This window comes from Pempheris klunzingeri, chromosome 22 (genome assembly GCF_042242105.1).
Source record: "Pempheris klunzingeri isolate RE-2024b chromosome 22, fPemKlu1.hap1, whole genome shotgun sequence".
NCBI lineage: Eukaryota > Metazoa > Chordata > Actinopteri > Acropomatiformes > Pempheridae > Pempheris > Pempheris klunzingeri.
Window position 1 is genome coordinate 11,538,042 of NC_092033.1, and position 15,957 is coordinate 11,553,998.

General features: G+C 42.6%; 1 protein-coding gene across 1 annotated transcript in view; it reads right to left on the minus strand.

Moving 5' to 3' along the window:
• Positions 1–15,957, minus strand: part of LOC139221818 (fatty acyl-CoA reductase 1) — a 48,815-nt gene that overhangs the window by 11,808 nt on the left and 21,050 nt on the right. Inside the window, exons 3-4 of the mRNA XM_070853759.1 lie at positions 5,657–5,832; positions 125–304 (exon numbers count right to left, since the gene is read on the minus strand). Of these exons, the coding sequence (XP_070709860.1) occupies positions 125–304; positions 5,657–5,832 (356 nt within the window). The remainder of the gene's footprint in view (positions 1–124; positions 305–5,656; positions 5,833–15,957) is intronic.

Sequence of the window (15,957 nt, forward strand, 5' to 3'; positions counted from 1 at the left end):
TGGTGGTATTCTACATTCTTCTACATTATTCCTCTGTGCCAAAAAGCTCCGAACCTCAACTCAAATCGAACTAGAACTGATTTGATGTCCTTTGGGCAAAAAAACCAAGCCTTCGTCCACTCACTCAAGAGATTCGATGAGCTTCTTGGGCTCGACGGGTGGCGGGTAGATGACCTCGTCGATGTACTTGCGGTTGCAGTTTGCATAGGCGGTGGAGATGTGAATGAAGGCCTCAAGGTGGTGCATCTGCTGGGCCAGGCTGAGGAGCTGTTGTGTGGCGATCACGTTCAGCTGCAAGGCGTGTCTGCCGGAGAGAAGAGAGATACAGTTTCTAATGGTGTGTCTCTCTGGGAGTGTGTGAAACAAGACAGTGTGGAAAAGAGTCTGTGTGTGTGGGAGTGATAGGTTTATGTGTGTGTGCTTGAGATTAAACGTGTGTGTGTGGGGAAACCGCTTTGAGAGTATATTTTCCAGGCTGCTAATATCTCTGTATGAGCATTTGCATGTAAGAACGTTTGTGTTTGCTGACTCCTGAGCGTTCCATTCAAATGAGAATTTGCGGACTGGAAGGAATTTGCAGAAAAGTGATTATAAGCTGGAGCAGAACGACACAACAGGATGGTGGGACATGAAACCAAACAGGAGGGAGAAAGGACAGGGGAGAATGAGAGATGGGGAAAAAAGCGCAAACATCTGCTCTCCTCATAAATGTGTTGGTCTCATTATTTTCACTGCGCAATATTTTCGGCTCATCCAGGCATGAGCACTTCAGCAAACAGTCGTTAGGCTTGATGAATACATGCCAGTAGGGCTGCAGTTAACTGTTATGAAGTCCTGATTTCAACTCACACCCTCAAATAATCTTAGAAGAGAAATCTGTTGCCCTTCCTGAGTCTTTTTTCCCTTTTTTCACTCTTCTGTGAAGTCTTCTCTAAAAAGTATGGATTACCTTAAGTGGGGTTATACGAGGTACTTATCCATAGTCAGCGCATTACTTACAGTTGATTGCAGTCAGCATGTCCTCTGTTTAGAGAGGCAGGCAGGTGGCTGAGCAATGTACTGTTATGGGTGGGTTGAGCAGAAACACACATTTTAGAATCTTCAAGAAACCGGTTTGTATTGTCTTTTACGAAACATAAGCCTTTCGTTCGCCAGAACACAGGAGTTCCTAGTTTACTGCTGATTCTGTTGGTGTAGATTTATGGATATTGGTTGATTTGGGTGTTTTTGTTTATTCAGTGATTGAGTCAATGGTAGCACAGTGAACTCCCATATTCTGTTGGGTAAAATTGCAGTTTTTTCCCCCTAATGGAATCTGGTGGCTTTGAAGGGATTGAGGAGAAAGAGAGAACGTCCTCAGTTCCCTGTCAGAAAGCGCTGTCTGACAACAACGTAAAGCACTGAAAATGTATAATATATATACAGAGTACTTTTAAACTGATGTTGCACTGCTTAGTAATACACTGACAATAGATAAATACCTCATACAAACCCACTTCAAAAAATCTGAACTATCGCTTTAAGAACAGACTGCGAAGTCATCTGAGCCATCAAATTTGTTATTTTGACCTACTCATGTAAGAAACTGAAAAATGTGGGCAAAGTGAGTCAGAACAGAAGTGCAAATAAAAATCATGTTATCGAATAACCTACAGATCATTTCTGAAAAGCACATTTATTCAGTTCTCGTTCTCTCCTGACAACAATTCTGATAACAGAGACGCAAAGATTTACCAAAGATCTGAGACAGAAAATTCTCTCTTGATCCAAAATCGTGCTGCTCTAATCTCCTACAGGCCACAAACCAACACATCCAAGTTTCTCTCCATCACTTGGTAAAACTCTGCAGTGGATCTGTGTCAACTCTGGAGTACAAGTGCAATAGCACCCAGAGTCCATTTTGCTCGAGGCTGCAGCAGGAAAAACTGAGGGTCAGTTTATACAGACCCTGAGAGATAAGAGTGCTTCTGTGGCTTTGTGTGGGTGGTGCTCGTGAGGTGTGTGTGTGACAGGAAAAGTGAGAGAGATGGACAGCGTGCCAGTGTGCGTCGGCGTGTGGTGGGCGATGGCTCCACCGGTATGAATCAGATGTGGTCTGGTGGTGCCGGCATCGCATAGAAAAATGAAAAAAGCGGTGACAGTTGCGTCAAGGAGGGAGGGTGGTGTTGGTGGTTATTAGAGGACGACCACCACCTCCTGGGACCATATGCAGGGCGTCACGCCAGCAGGACAGTCAGGAAAAGATGGACGCACCTTCCTGCAGCTGACTCATCATCCATCTGTTTTTGCTGTTATGCTTTGGATGTGACATCTACAGAACTGCACAGCTCTGATCTGAATTACAACAGGGGCCATTTTATTATAACTTTACTGCATTTTGGTACCATTTTTTTTATATCAAAATAAATGATTTAATAAGACTATTTACAGCTGAAGACTCCCTGCTCTCTGTGTCAAGTGCTCATAAAATCTGTAACCTTTGACACCAGGTCATGACTTCACTTGGCCTCCTTTTAAAACAGGGTCACGAGCCAAAAAAAGGTTGAGGACCGCTGATTTAAACCCTTTTTTTGGTTTCAGTATTTCGGGTGCTAACTTTCAAACAGAAAATTAGTCAGCAGCTCTTTTGATAATCAATTGTTTCAAGCACAACTCCCAAACATTTCCCAGTCCCAGCATTTTTTTCCCCCCTAACTGGGAAGATATGTTACCTTTCTTCATCTGATGCTATAGTTGGGTGAATCTCTGGGGTTTGGACTGTTGGTTGGGCCAAATAAGTGATTTAACAGTGATTTAAAACATCATCATGCGCTTAAGGAGATTATGATGGGCATATGTCACCTATTTCTTACATTTTATTTGACCAAACAGTCAATCCAAAAACAAACTAACAAACATTTTTAGTTGCAACCCTAGTTTTACTAACCAGTCTGATGGTCTGACTGGTCGTGTTTCTCTCCTTTTTAGACTCTTGGATTACCTTAGTTTTGGCCATCATTTCTATCGATAATAATAACAATGTACTCACTAACAAAATATCATGTTTTCAATAAAGAGTAATTGTCCATTAAGTGTGGATGAAGTCTTACAGAGGATAAAGACCAGCTCAGGCTGTCAGCCTGAAAAGCCCTGGACTGAGTCTGAAACTTTAAACAGAAATGTCCAACTCGTCTGATTTATGCTCCTGCACCGCTTACAAGGCTGCCGGCCGCTACGCAAGAGTAATGGCTCTGAGAGATGACAGAGGTGGGGAGGGAAGAGAGAGAAGAAAGGGTGTGGAACATGGGAGTGGAAGCTGGATATAGAGGGGTGAATATAAAAAAAAAAAACAGGTGAAGGCCACTTAGAGAGAAAGATGGAAGGTGAAGCGAGAGAGACGGGGAGAGAGGCGGGAGCCGGTCAGACAGCAGGACAGAGAGGGATGGGAAGGCACTAACAGATCAATATAAAGCTGTGTGGAGAGCAGTGCAGCAGCTTTATCCCAACTGAGCAGTCACTCAAAACCTAATCGGTGTCCCGCCTCCAAACACACACCTTTAGTACACTTGAGGAGTGGACTGACACCACCTCAGACAAATGCACGCACATACACACCAGAGAGGACCATTTTAGTCCTCTATTTAAAAAAATCTATTTAACCTGCTGTACATTAGCTCAAACAGAACATATTTTATCAGGTTTCCCCCTTTTTCCACACACTGGTGCACCAATCCTGCCTACTCTGTTTTTTTTTTTTTATACATTTCTATCAGATGCAAATAATCTGAACAGCTTGTTGGTGTTGTCTATTGTTACAATCCTAAAGCTGGTTGTGTAACAAGCAGTGTGACCTAGCTCTCCTCCTCTTTTGTTTTTAATCCTGATGAAAATATTACTCATGTCATCATTAGTCAAAACTCACTTCTCTAGAACTGCTTTTAGTGTTTCAGTTGACGTCTGTTGCTACCACGTGCCTTTAATGTAATTTATGTTGGATTTTTGAGTATCCTGAAAAACCTTACCGTCCCCCGTCTTCTCTATACTGCCTGTTAAGTCAATTCTGGTTAAGAACACTGAGAATACAAACTATTTGTGTGTATGATCCTAATGGCATGTTATGTACTACATGAGGGATCGAGCACAATTCAAGGCCGGGATATTTACCCTGTGAGACACAGAGGAAGTAGCACATGTTTGCATATTTGTATGAAGTCTTAAACTTTAAACTCTGTAAAAAAAAATGCGACACTCACGCCTAAAACTCAGTATAGTCCAAGCTGTGCTGTGTTAGCATTAGCTTCACAAGCTGTTTGAATGCATTATTCCCACAGAAGAACATTAAAGTTACGGCTGGGGCAAAGCAAAGCATGCCTCTTTTAAATCTTCTGCTGTGTCTGTGGTCGGCTGTGGTGTGGCTACTTGATAACCTGATACCTCTCTGAGGTCTGAGAGGGTTTTTTTCCTCTTTTGAAATTTGATCTACTGATTAAAATATATGAAAAATCATCTGTAACAATCTTTTTGTAACAAAAAAAAAATCGGTTTATAAACTCAACAGGCAATGCCTCGTATTCCTGAAGTTCTCTGTTCGTCCACCTTACAATAACGCTAACTTGTTACTCAAGTTAGGCATTATATTTAGCGGATTAGTTTATGTAGGGTAACTCCAACAAATTACTTGTCAGTTCCAATGTGTTCAAACTAGATTTTTTGAGAATCAATGCCAGGTTGGGGGATAGTTTTTATTATCGCTGTTAGCATATTATAAAATAAACCCTGAGCAGAGACAGAGTCCTATGTACAGTGAGATGAATGCATGAACGACTCAGATTATATGACAAAAGCTTCCAGGACCGATCAGCTGGAGCAGATCACCGACACCAGCACCTCATCCACAGAAGAAAAAAAATAACTAGGTCACCATTATATATATAATGCACTGTCCTCACCAGGATCCAATAACGGCTCAGTCGCCTGAGGCTGCAGATGAGTGACGACACGCTGCCCAGCATCCACACTGTCAGTCATCAGTGTGTGCAGGCCATATAGAAACCTTAGTGATGATACAATATTAAAATCAATTTCCACAAAACTACATGCTTGCATCTAAAAATACTCACTGGTTGATGCAACTCAAACATGTGCGATTACTCAACGTCTGAGTCAACTCCTGCATGTCAGCTGGATACCATCACTATACCACCACACTCATTAGGATCACAGCACTCTCTCTACCTGGGAGATGAAACCCCCCGCTGTTTAAATACAATATCTACTTGGTTGATCACACAAGCTATTTGCGCGCAGTGCAGGACTCTGAATAAAGAAGGAAGCATGACTCTATGGTGGCTGTTGATTTCTGCACATCCTCATCCCTTTGTAATGAACAGTTCTGCTTCCTCTTTGCTTTGCTTTAATTCAATGAAACAGTGCAGCTTGCTCAGTGTGCTGCATAACCTCTGGAGTGACGTCTCACAACAGGAAGTTCCTGCTTACAAGGAACATTTACCAGACAATAACGAGATGTTGTGTGTATTTTTGGTCCATTATTTGGTTTAGTGGAATGCTGCAGGACAAGATGAGACATGTATTTAGTCTTTATGCATGAAGGAGGGATGTTAAAGAACAGATGAGAGTGTTAGTGTTATCACATTAAATCCGGGGATGTGATCCTCACTTGAGCGGCTCGTCGAAGCGGATGGTGGCGGCGCAGTGGAAGACGACGTTGATGCAGGTGGTGAGCTTCTCCACGTCCTCTGGGCTGATGGCCAGGCCGGGCTGCATCAACTCGCTGCTGATGGGGATGATCTTCTGGTGGAAGTCAGGGTTGTCCTCCCGCACTCGGTCGAAGAGCTGCCAAACAAACACACACAGAGAAAGATGAGGGTCCGACTTAAATGCCACTTATAATTATGCCGAAGAGCTGGACCGCAGATTGACTATAAAAACCGACTCAAGTGTTGACAGCTAAACCCAGAAATAGCATGACAAGGAATGCAAATGATCAGCAAAGACATCAAATGTGTTACTTTGCATAAACCCCTCAGGCAGAAATCACCCACGAATGTTACAACATCACTGCCTGACTTCTTTCTGATCTGAAGTCTGCGTCCTGTTTTATTTCATGAAAACAATAACACTAAACGTGGGTGTCATGACGCAGGTCAGAAAGGGGCTTCACTCGGTGACACTCGTGCTGCTGGCTGACAGTAATGAGCATGTGTGACCTTCTCTTAGTAGGACACCGTGTGCGACCACAAAACCTCTCCACAGTGACAGCTATTAATAACTGGTTGTAGCGCTGAAATTATTAATCAAACTGCAGAAAATCAAGTGTTGCAAGTAACAATTGTCATTTGTATCATCTGTAATCAAATTCTTTTGTTACAACCCAACTGAGGGTAAGATTTGCTTTCTTTTCTGCATTTCTTGCAATTCTTAACTTTGTCTGACAAAAATTACCAGTTAGAATTCTAATTTGATCATTTGTCATTATTTGACAGACTATACAACTGATCCATAGATAGGACAGAGAGAGAGAGCCTTAACTAGTACCAAGGTCTGTGCATGTGGAATTCCTCAATTACAATGTAATTATATGACAATACTGATGCATGTCCTGATAAAGTATACTGTCTGCAGAAACAATTCATAAAGGCAATTCATAAAGGGAGAGCCATTGTTGTGCTATATTGCCACTCCTATTAGTAGCTACTAAATCTCACCAATATGGACACACAAGGGGCGTCCTCTGGTAAAATTTGCTCCTTGCAAAATAACAAAACAAAAACAAAGAGGAAAGACACTTCCAAAAGAAGTCCAAGCACTATTTAGGTTAAAAAAAAAAAGACCTCCATGTTTTATTAAACATCCTCATTAAGGCTGGTTTTGGCTAATTAGTTGTCTTATTATTTATTCAACTGAAAAGGAAATAAGACTATCAATTTGCACTTTTACACGAGGGCTAGTTTGGCCCTCTGACGGGGTGACGGAGAGGTTGGGTTGCACATGTCGTATTGAACAACTGTTTCTAATATGGACCAATGAGTTTTATTTGTCAATGAGTCACAGTAAGGCGTGTTCCCTGACGAATGTCTAACACGCTCACACAGACACACACACACCCGCACAGAGGTCAGCGAGTCTAATCGCCTCATTGAAGAAAAACACTCCCTGTTATTTACATACAGACATCATTGTTCATACTGTACACTGTTCATCACTGCATCACTGCACATACCAAACATATATCCAGTGTGTGAGGTTGAGGTAGCAAACTATAAGGCTGCAAGGAATGATAATTTTCCAGTTAATTCTGCTTGTTTAGACATTCAATTTTGAATGATGTCTACATTTGCTGGAGACAGTAAATGTCTCTGTGAAAAATGTCCAAATGATAAAAATGTTTCAGCAAAAGCTAAGAGCTCGACCCTTCATCAAAAATGCTTAATGACAAGTGTGTAAGCACGTATGCTCAGGCACTGCATACTCTGCACAAGAGACCACATGTAATCCTACACACAGCCCTACTTGTGTGATATTATTCCACCTGTTTACACTGCTGTTTGCTGACTGTGGGCTGCAGACAGCATTCCAACATGAAGGGGGAATAAGTGAACTCTCGTCTAGATTTACCAGCTCATGTGTCACACAACCTCTTGCTGCGTGACACCCTGGTGCACCCTGCAGAGCGCTGAGCACTGCGTCAGAGTCCCTGCAGGACCGCACTTGAAACCACTGTGCTGTACTGGGAGACGCTAACCAAAGGCAGCAGAGAAAGTTAGTCAGATGTCATGTTGCGTCATGCATTCTTTTGTGCAGGTCTAATCAGGAGTCGCACAGAGTGACCTTGCTTTGCCGCTAACATGGCTGGCATTTCAGGCAGTGTGGCAGCTGTGCACAAAGACATTTTACAGATACATAGTGAGAGAGGAAAAAAAAAGGGTAAATGAGCAGGGGGAAGTGAAGGGATTGGCATCAAAGTGTGTGCTCTCTCTGTTATGAAATTGCCGCTCTGTGTATGTCAGCTGTCCTAGTAAGCAGAGTGCTCTTGCTGAAGCGGACAGATGTTGAATTAAACAGCTTCAAACAGCTGTTTATATTCATGTTCTGTATCCCTATCAATCTTCTGCTCCGTAATGCTGTCCCTCTCTTCTCCAAATATCCCTGCCCATATTAGGCACAAGTCCTGATGCACTGTATGTAATGTCATAACCCAGAACTATTCACAAGTGGGGGAGGCAGGGATGCATGCAATACTTTCTGCATGATAGTGTAGCACTGCTATCATTATGCAACATGAAAAAAGTGTTTTCCTTCCCTCTGTTCTAGGGCAACAGGGTGGCAGTATAAGAAGACATTCAATGTGCAGTTTTCTCACCAAAATCTCTCCAAAAATAACAAATCGGTGCATTTTACCGCACAAACTGTTCCCTCTTTACTGTGTGATTCACGGAACTGTTGATGTCATGTCTGTTTCCTCTTGAGGGTGTAGCTTGGCAACAAAAACAAAACTATCCACATTCTGGCAGCGGCCCATCACCCACAAAACCTTGTGGGTAGTGTGAAGAGGAAGTTTCTAAGAAAAGTTCACGCTTTCTGTGTGAGTAAACTTTCTCACAGCTCTGATGTGTATGTGCCCTGTCACATACTGTACCTGTCAGGGACACATCAGGTAAAAGAATTCAGTGTGACAACTTGTAGAGAACACTGTCAGTCAAAAAAAAAAAAACTCCCAAAGGCAAAGGGAATCAGCCAGGTTGATGTGCCTCACTAGTCTTGAAATTTAAAAACAGCAAAGGCTGTTTTTATTTTTCTTTTCATGAACAAACACATTCAATGCCACGCATCACTTTGGCAGTGTGACTGCCATTAATGAGGTTTGCAACTGCTACTGAGACAGAAATCACTTCTGTCTGGTGTTAAATTGATGAATGCACAAAGGAGAACCGAAACGCTGCAATGAGAATAGTAAGTTCGACTGTGGTGGAATACATTGTATTTTTGCATTGTATTATATTTGAAAGCGGCTTGTAGTTGTCACAGAGTTACCATTACGTATATGGCAATGTACTTTCTGTATGCATTGTACAGAAAGTGGGAAAAACACTAAATCAATATGAACCTACAACTCATTTTTGCCACAGGGCCCCTTGAGTTAATCTGGCCCTGGTGGTCCACCTGCAAAATATTCCTGCTTAGAGAAATTAAGTTTCTGAAACTCTGAAATGCTTCAGACATAGTATTAAGCAAATTAAATGTTTTGCTAATAACCTGTACAACGGTATCACTCTTGTACACTTGAAAAATAAACATTAAGCCCGACTTTTTAGTGCACTGTCATTTACTACCCACTAAAATGGAGCATCTATCAAGGTCAGGCAAAAAAACGTATTTGTGAAGCACTTTTAAATTATATGAGGCATCATTACATTATAGAAAGACCCAGAAGGGAGTAAGTGCATCAGAGTCAGAGGGGTGAATGAGGCCGTAGAATGTGGGCTTCAGAGCGCTCTTTGTTATGGCCCAGGCAGAGAATGGCATTGTGGCGTTGTTTTGTAAAAGGCTCTTTTCTTGTGCCAGCCTTCCATCGCTCGCATTTACCATCACACCCTTCTCCGACCCACGGGCATCAGTGAGCAAACTGCCTTGTGTAGGAGTACAATAGTCTACCAGTTTTCATTTCCTCAACACTCTGAGGAGAAAAACATCACCGCAGCCATCCCTGCAGTGTAGACACAAGTGCTTTCATAGTACAGCTTGTGGTTGGTCAAACAAAGTCAAGGCCTTAAACAAGCAACGACTAAGGTCTTCTAAAAAGTCAGTTCTGTCAATGACCTTTTATTGTCAACTTGTAGAGGTGACGTGAACATGTGGTCACCATTTGTCCCTTCTCTGGCCTGGACACTGCCATTTTTAAGACATGGCAATAAATCTTCCATCAAGAGTGCTTTAAGCAGCCGCTCCATGGACTTTCACAGAAATCCAACACTAATGGCACTTTCCTTTCAGCCCAGCAACCCGAGATGCCATTCAAACAGCCTCTCTTCTCACTAACTGCCCTTTAACTGGGCTCTACTCTTTTCACAGTCCCCTTTACGCAGACCTTTCCCCTGGAGCAAGGGGATGACAGAAAGATTAAGAAAAAGTAGAGGAGGCACAAAAGTGGTAAGGAAAGCTGGCATCATCTAAAAAAAGTTTATGGCAGCAAATGTCAACTTTGCCTCATCTTTTGGAGAAGGTCCTCATGCATGTGCACGCGTGTGTGTGTGTGTGGGGGGGGGTCGCAATAGGACATAGTGTGAAGCAGAGCTAATGAAAGCCATGCTCTTCACACTTTTAGAGGTGTAGCATAACTCCAAGACAGACTGGAGGTCATAGCTGCCGACTCTTCGATTAATCTGTCATGATTTGAATAATTAAATGAAGTTATTTTTCAAGAAAAATGCCAAACATTAGATTTTTCCAGCTTCTGAAATCAGACAAATTCCTGCTTTTCTCTCTCTTTCTCTATGTGCTCCCACTGATCAGTTATCTGCTGAGTAAGTTGGATCTCACCAATCGGAGACAAACACCCCGGAAATTTTACCGTAGCTAGGCAGGTCTGCCAAAAGTGTGTCAGACAGAAGCAATTAACAGCTGCACCCTCAGCAATGACCTCCATTTCCTGACATGCACTGTCTAAATTAGTTGAATAATAGGATTTGAGCAGGATCACTGACAAAAGAGGTTTTTCCAAAAGTTCTTAACAATGCCCAAAAGCCCTCCAGTATTGTCGACAATGGACATTAGCACTAAAGCCCATAGACGGTGAAGGATGTGGGCAGTCATTATTATTTCTTAGATACCAATGAGATTCTCTTTCTCATCTGCAAAACTGACAAGGCGCCATACTAAGGATGAAATGCTAAGCCTAGAGAGAAGACAGAAACGCAAGGAGTCTCATCAGAAGCAGAGACGAGGGGCCGACATGACTACCTCCTGTTGATGTCAGCATATCATGGAGAAAAAGGATTCATTTACACTCCTCTCCCACCATGTCTTCAATCCATCACTGCCTCAGTGGCATATAAAACTGATTTAACCAGCCTGTGTCACTGCACATATAAAACACTTCTCCTGAGAAAGATTCCCAAAACTTTCAGACTGAGGTGGAAACTATGCCTGCTGAATTGTTTTAGAAACACTGACTTAATACAAATTGGCTTTAAAATGCTGAGTCTTGCTTATCCATCGGGATGCTCCTGAATATCAAGAAGTATGAATCATTAATGTAGGGAGAAAAGTAAATTAAAGCATTTCATATGCACAAGGGACCAAGTGTTTTAGTTTATCTAAAGGTGAACATTGTCTACACATGCCGTTATAGTTCATCGAGAGGTCCACTTAGAGACAATGCTCTCTCTTTATTCAACTCTTTCAACCCTGAATCTCACAGCGTCTTAAGAGCTTAGGGGAGTGATCAAGAGTTGCAGTGAGCAGCTCATCAGAGCAAACTAATGAAAATGGAGGCTTTTCTCATGTCTGGCTCAGGGCTATCATTGTACACAACTCAATTGAAAAGATCAATATGGGCAGTGTAATAAGGTTTACAGTGACAGCAAATGTAGAGTATCTGGGCTTGGGGTTCGGTATGCTGGTGGCATTGCATTCCAGTTTTTCAGACAGTGATCTCATGGTCAACCGAGGAGAATTTTATTACCCTTCAAAAGCAAACGGTCAGGAATAAGACTGAGTTTATGATGTGTGCTGCAGGCCATTGTGTCCTCATTAAAAACCATGACGACTCATTTGAGATTGAAAGGTGAAATCAGCACTTTGCTTCTTAGAGCATGGCTGCTGAGACAGCTTAAGTAGTTTTAAAATATTGGTCTTCTGAAGTGATCTGAGAGAAGCCCAAACCAAGTCTCAAGTCCCCGTGGGTAAGTGAAAATCAAGACTCCAGTCTGCCAGGTTCCCTAATGTTGAACATGAAATTACCATTTTCCTTAAAATGTACATGAATGCAACTCAACACTTCCAGCAGACCTTTCTGTCAAAGTCTTACAGCCTTTCCCTTTAATGGTAGGCTTTTATTGTGAGAAATCAACAGGAAGCATTGGCATTAACAACAGCTGAACATCGATCAGGAAAAAAACAAATCAATGGATTGATGAAATGGGTATTTCTGGTAAAACAGACATGTAAATCATGCTGAATTTACAATGTGAGAGCCTGTGTTGTAGGCTATAAGTAATAATTTACACTAGTTACACATTGTGGTTGTGCAAGGCCTGCTTGATGCAGTCTTTTTGTCCTGGGAATTTACCAGGTCCATGTTTTAGCTTCTCAAGTCACCACTGTTCACCATTTGGGACCATGGAAATGATCGGTGGGCCCTGAAGTGTGACTCTTCTGCAAATCAGGCCCTTTGATCAGTGCTGTGCAGGGAAGAACACCACAAGAGCCTAATGTGCAGTGATGCAGCAGTCAAACTAAATAACACAATGAGTTGTGAGCAAATCTTTTCTGCAGCAACTACAGAGAAACATGTGGTATATTGACAAAAGTCTTGTTATTCATCTCTATGAACCATTTGCATCTACCATTATGTTGATTGATGTTCTGAGTCCTGCCAAGAATAAACTTGTCTCAGGCAACCCTAAGGAAACAGACTGATTTTCTGTATCAGATTGGTTTCAGAGCGTCTCTGGAGACGGAGCTGCTGTAGGTTGTAATCTTGATGAACATGATCCTCTCTGAGATGGAGAGCAGCTTCTCATCTGTCCTGCGACCAAGCCTCTGCCAACCTTATGCCCCCCTTTCAGACAAAAAGCAAGTGTCATTCATCTTCACCCAATTAGTAAGATCTACATACATTAAAGCAATATCAACGTAAGGCCACATAATAATGCGGACAAACTGAACACTGGCCTGCCCTTTGAAATTTGTCTGGCTTCACTGAAGCATTTCCCAAATGGCTCCATAGTTAATTTGCTCATAAAAAAGGTCTTTACAGAATCTGCCCTCCTTCATTTCATATTTGACTCTTCATAGTTAAAAGGCTGAAATTCTACAGAGGACTGTTGCATGCTCAATCTCAAAGAATAGCCAATATTTCATTTACATTACACACAGGTATAGGTGAGTATGTAGCCAATCCTTCCTCTAATTCTTGATAAGGGCATTACCTCCATAATAAAGTGGCAAAACCCAATACATCACATCACAGAGGGCTTTCTGTCATAGATATCTGTGGAGCCATTTGGATGTGAAGATAGAGAAAACTGGTTGGCAGATTCTACACATGCTGTGAAGGCTGTGGGCTGGGCCACAATAGTCCCCTGATGAACTGAGTCTTCACTACGCATGTCTGCACTGCCTTAATGACTTCACCAGCAACGTTTAATGTGCTAATTTGTTTCATAAACTGGATTTAATTTGCGGCCTAATTATACGCAAAAGCAGTGCCCCCCCCCCCTTGCTCCCCTCTCTGGGGAGGAGTTGTAGGGCCATTGGTTGCCTCTTAGTGCGCTTGCCTGCTGCACTGCATGCCAACCAATCACAGATAAGCAGTAAATGCCTCGCAATGTGCCAGACTGGCAGCAACAATCTCTTCCTCCTCAGAGTCCCTGTCTAAACACAGCAAATGCACCAAGTCACTCTGCTCACTCTCATCCCTAAAAGCTGCTTTTTTAACAGTGCTCGACACGCCTGAGAACACGCTGCCAGACACTCCACACATTTACTGCAGGATTCAGCTTATGAGGCCTGAACCAGGAATGCACAATGGGGAGGCAGAGAAGCATGCTAAGAATGGTCTGTTCTTGCTTGTGGATTGAGAGGTAGATGTTTTAGGTCTGCCTGCGCTGCCAGCTGTATTAAAAATCCGGGAAAGGATTTCATCAGATCCACAAGTGGAAACATGGCGCTGCCCGTTTGAACCAGCAGGAATCAATAAATCTTGAATATTTATACTGCTGGAGAGATCGCCTGGCTCCGGATGCAAACAAGAGGAAATCAATACAACAATGTAGTCATGTTGGATCAGAGTGTGATAATAAGCAAAGGACTGAAAACCAGGGGCTGCACTTTGACACCGAGTGCAAGCGGGCTTGTACATACATAAACTTTGTTGTGCTGTATGTTCCTGTGCATCCAAGTGTCTCTAAGATGCACCACTATTAATAATTTAGTCTTTGCAAGTAGTTACCTAGAAACATGCATGATCTCTTGGAGAAAAAAGGAAAAGACGAGTCATCGCTTCTATCCTGATGCCATTTGTTTCTATAAGAGCGAGAATTCTTTGGTGTCAGAGTTCACCACAACCACTGAAACCATGTGAGTGGTTATGCTGATATCTGCATGGTATTGTGCTGCTAACATAAGAGATTGCCTGTCTAATGAAGTTCCTACATTTTAACCAACCCTTTATGAATACATAACAGTGACATCACCATAATATTTCAGGCATGTTAGAAACAATAACTGTAACACAGATGCTCAAGGAGATATGTCAGTCCATGCATGAACACACTTATCACCAGCCATCTGCGCTTTAGACACTAGGCAGACCGTAAATCAGTTATGGGTGTTTTGACGTCACGCCAACATGAGGACATCGAAGAAATAGGAAAACACCACATCAATATGAGTCCACATGGCTTAATAAATAATGCTATAGTCTTCTTAAGGCAAAATTAAAAATCTGTTGTATTTTTTTAAATGTCATTGTCAGCAGAGCAAGAAGAAATGAGTCCTTCCCGACCTAACCCTGCCTCATTATTAGTTTCATGTTTATTGGTTTATCTTATTTGCATTTGCTACATTTACTAGCATAGATGTGTCCTATTATCTGTTCTATCAAGTAATGACTTCAGCACTGTACCTGTACCAAATGCAGTCAGCAAACAAACACAAAATCCAGTATCATTTAGAAACCAGCTGTGTTTAGCTGCCATACTGATCGCTGAATAGTCTTGAAATAAAAGATCAATAGTCATTCTATAGTTATACCAAGTAAGCTGACCCCATCCAGGATTTTGCCTCATAGGCAAATTCCACAAGATTCCTTCCCTTCCCAAACTATTCCTCCTCCCACACCGCCGCCCGACATCTGACCCCATCTTTTGCAGTTACAGTGCTGGACCTGCAGTTTGAAGATGCTGCGCAGGCAACTTCAAATGGTTACTGGGTTCAACAGCCCTATAGTGGGTGGGAAAAGCATACCCCAGAGCAGGAGAGAGGTCCTGTGTACCCAGGCCTACTTCTATCAAGTGCCTGACATGCCATTCAGTGTCTGGCACCGCTGCAAGAGCTGCAGGCGTCTAAACATTTCCACTGGATCAAAGAAGCCTCCGCACAGACAGGCAGCACTTAAATGTCAAAGTCGGTGCAGTGGAGATGCACACAGACAATGAGATTCCTATCGGTTTGTCCTTTTCCTGCTCGGGGCAGCTCCCCTGATTGCATCCTTTGAAAAACACCATGGGACAGATCTCTTGGTCGTTACCTAGCAACAGGTGGTAAGAAAGATACTGGCCTGGCTTGAGGGATGAGAGGAGAAGCTACTCGAGAGACAAAACCACGGTTCTCCTTCATGAATTATCCCATTGCTGAATAGAATAATACTGACCCGAGGACTCACATGAATAGCAATTAGTACTTGAGGCTTGGTCATGGAAATTTAATGACATCACATCTGAATGCGGGCCGAGCATGAGTGTGTCTGTACTCAGCAGAGCATCAAGCAGCGTCCTGACTGCAACACTATGAGGGGGGCCAGATCCAATGGAAAATTGTTGATGGACAAATACAACACACGCTGGCAGTGGATTAATTACATGGCAGTGTCTGAAGATGAAGTGGGGGAAACACTGACCCATATGTAACAGAAATTTGTGTCAAACTGACTCATGTCAGGTTTATGGACTTTTAACTACAGTGTTACAGGATGCATGGCTCAAGGGATGGCAATCGGTCCATCACGCTGGTCCGGAC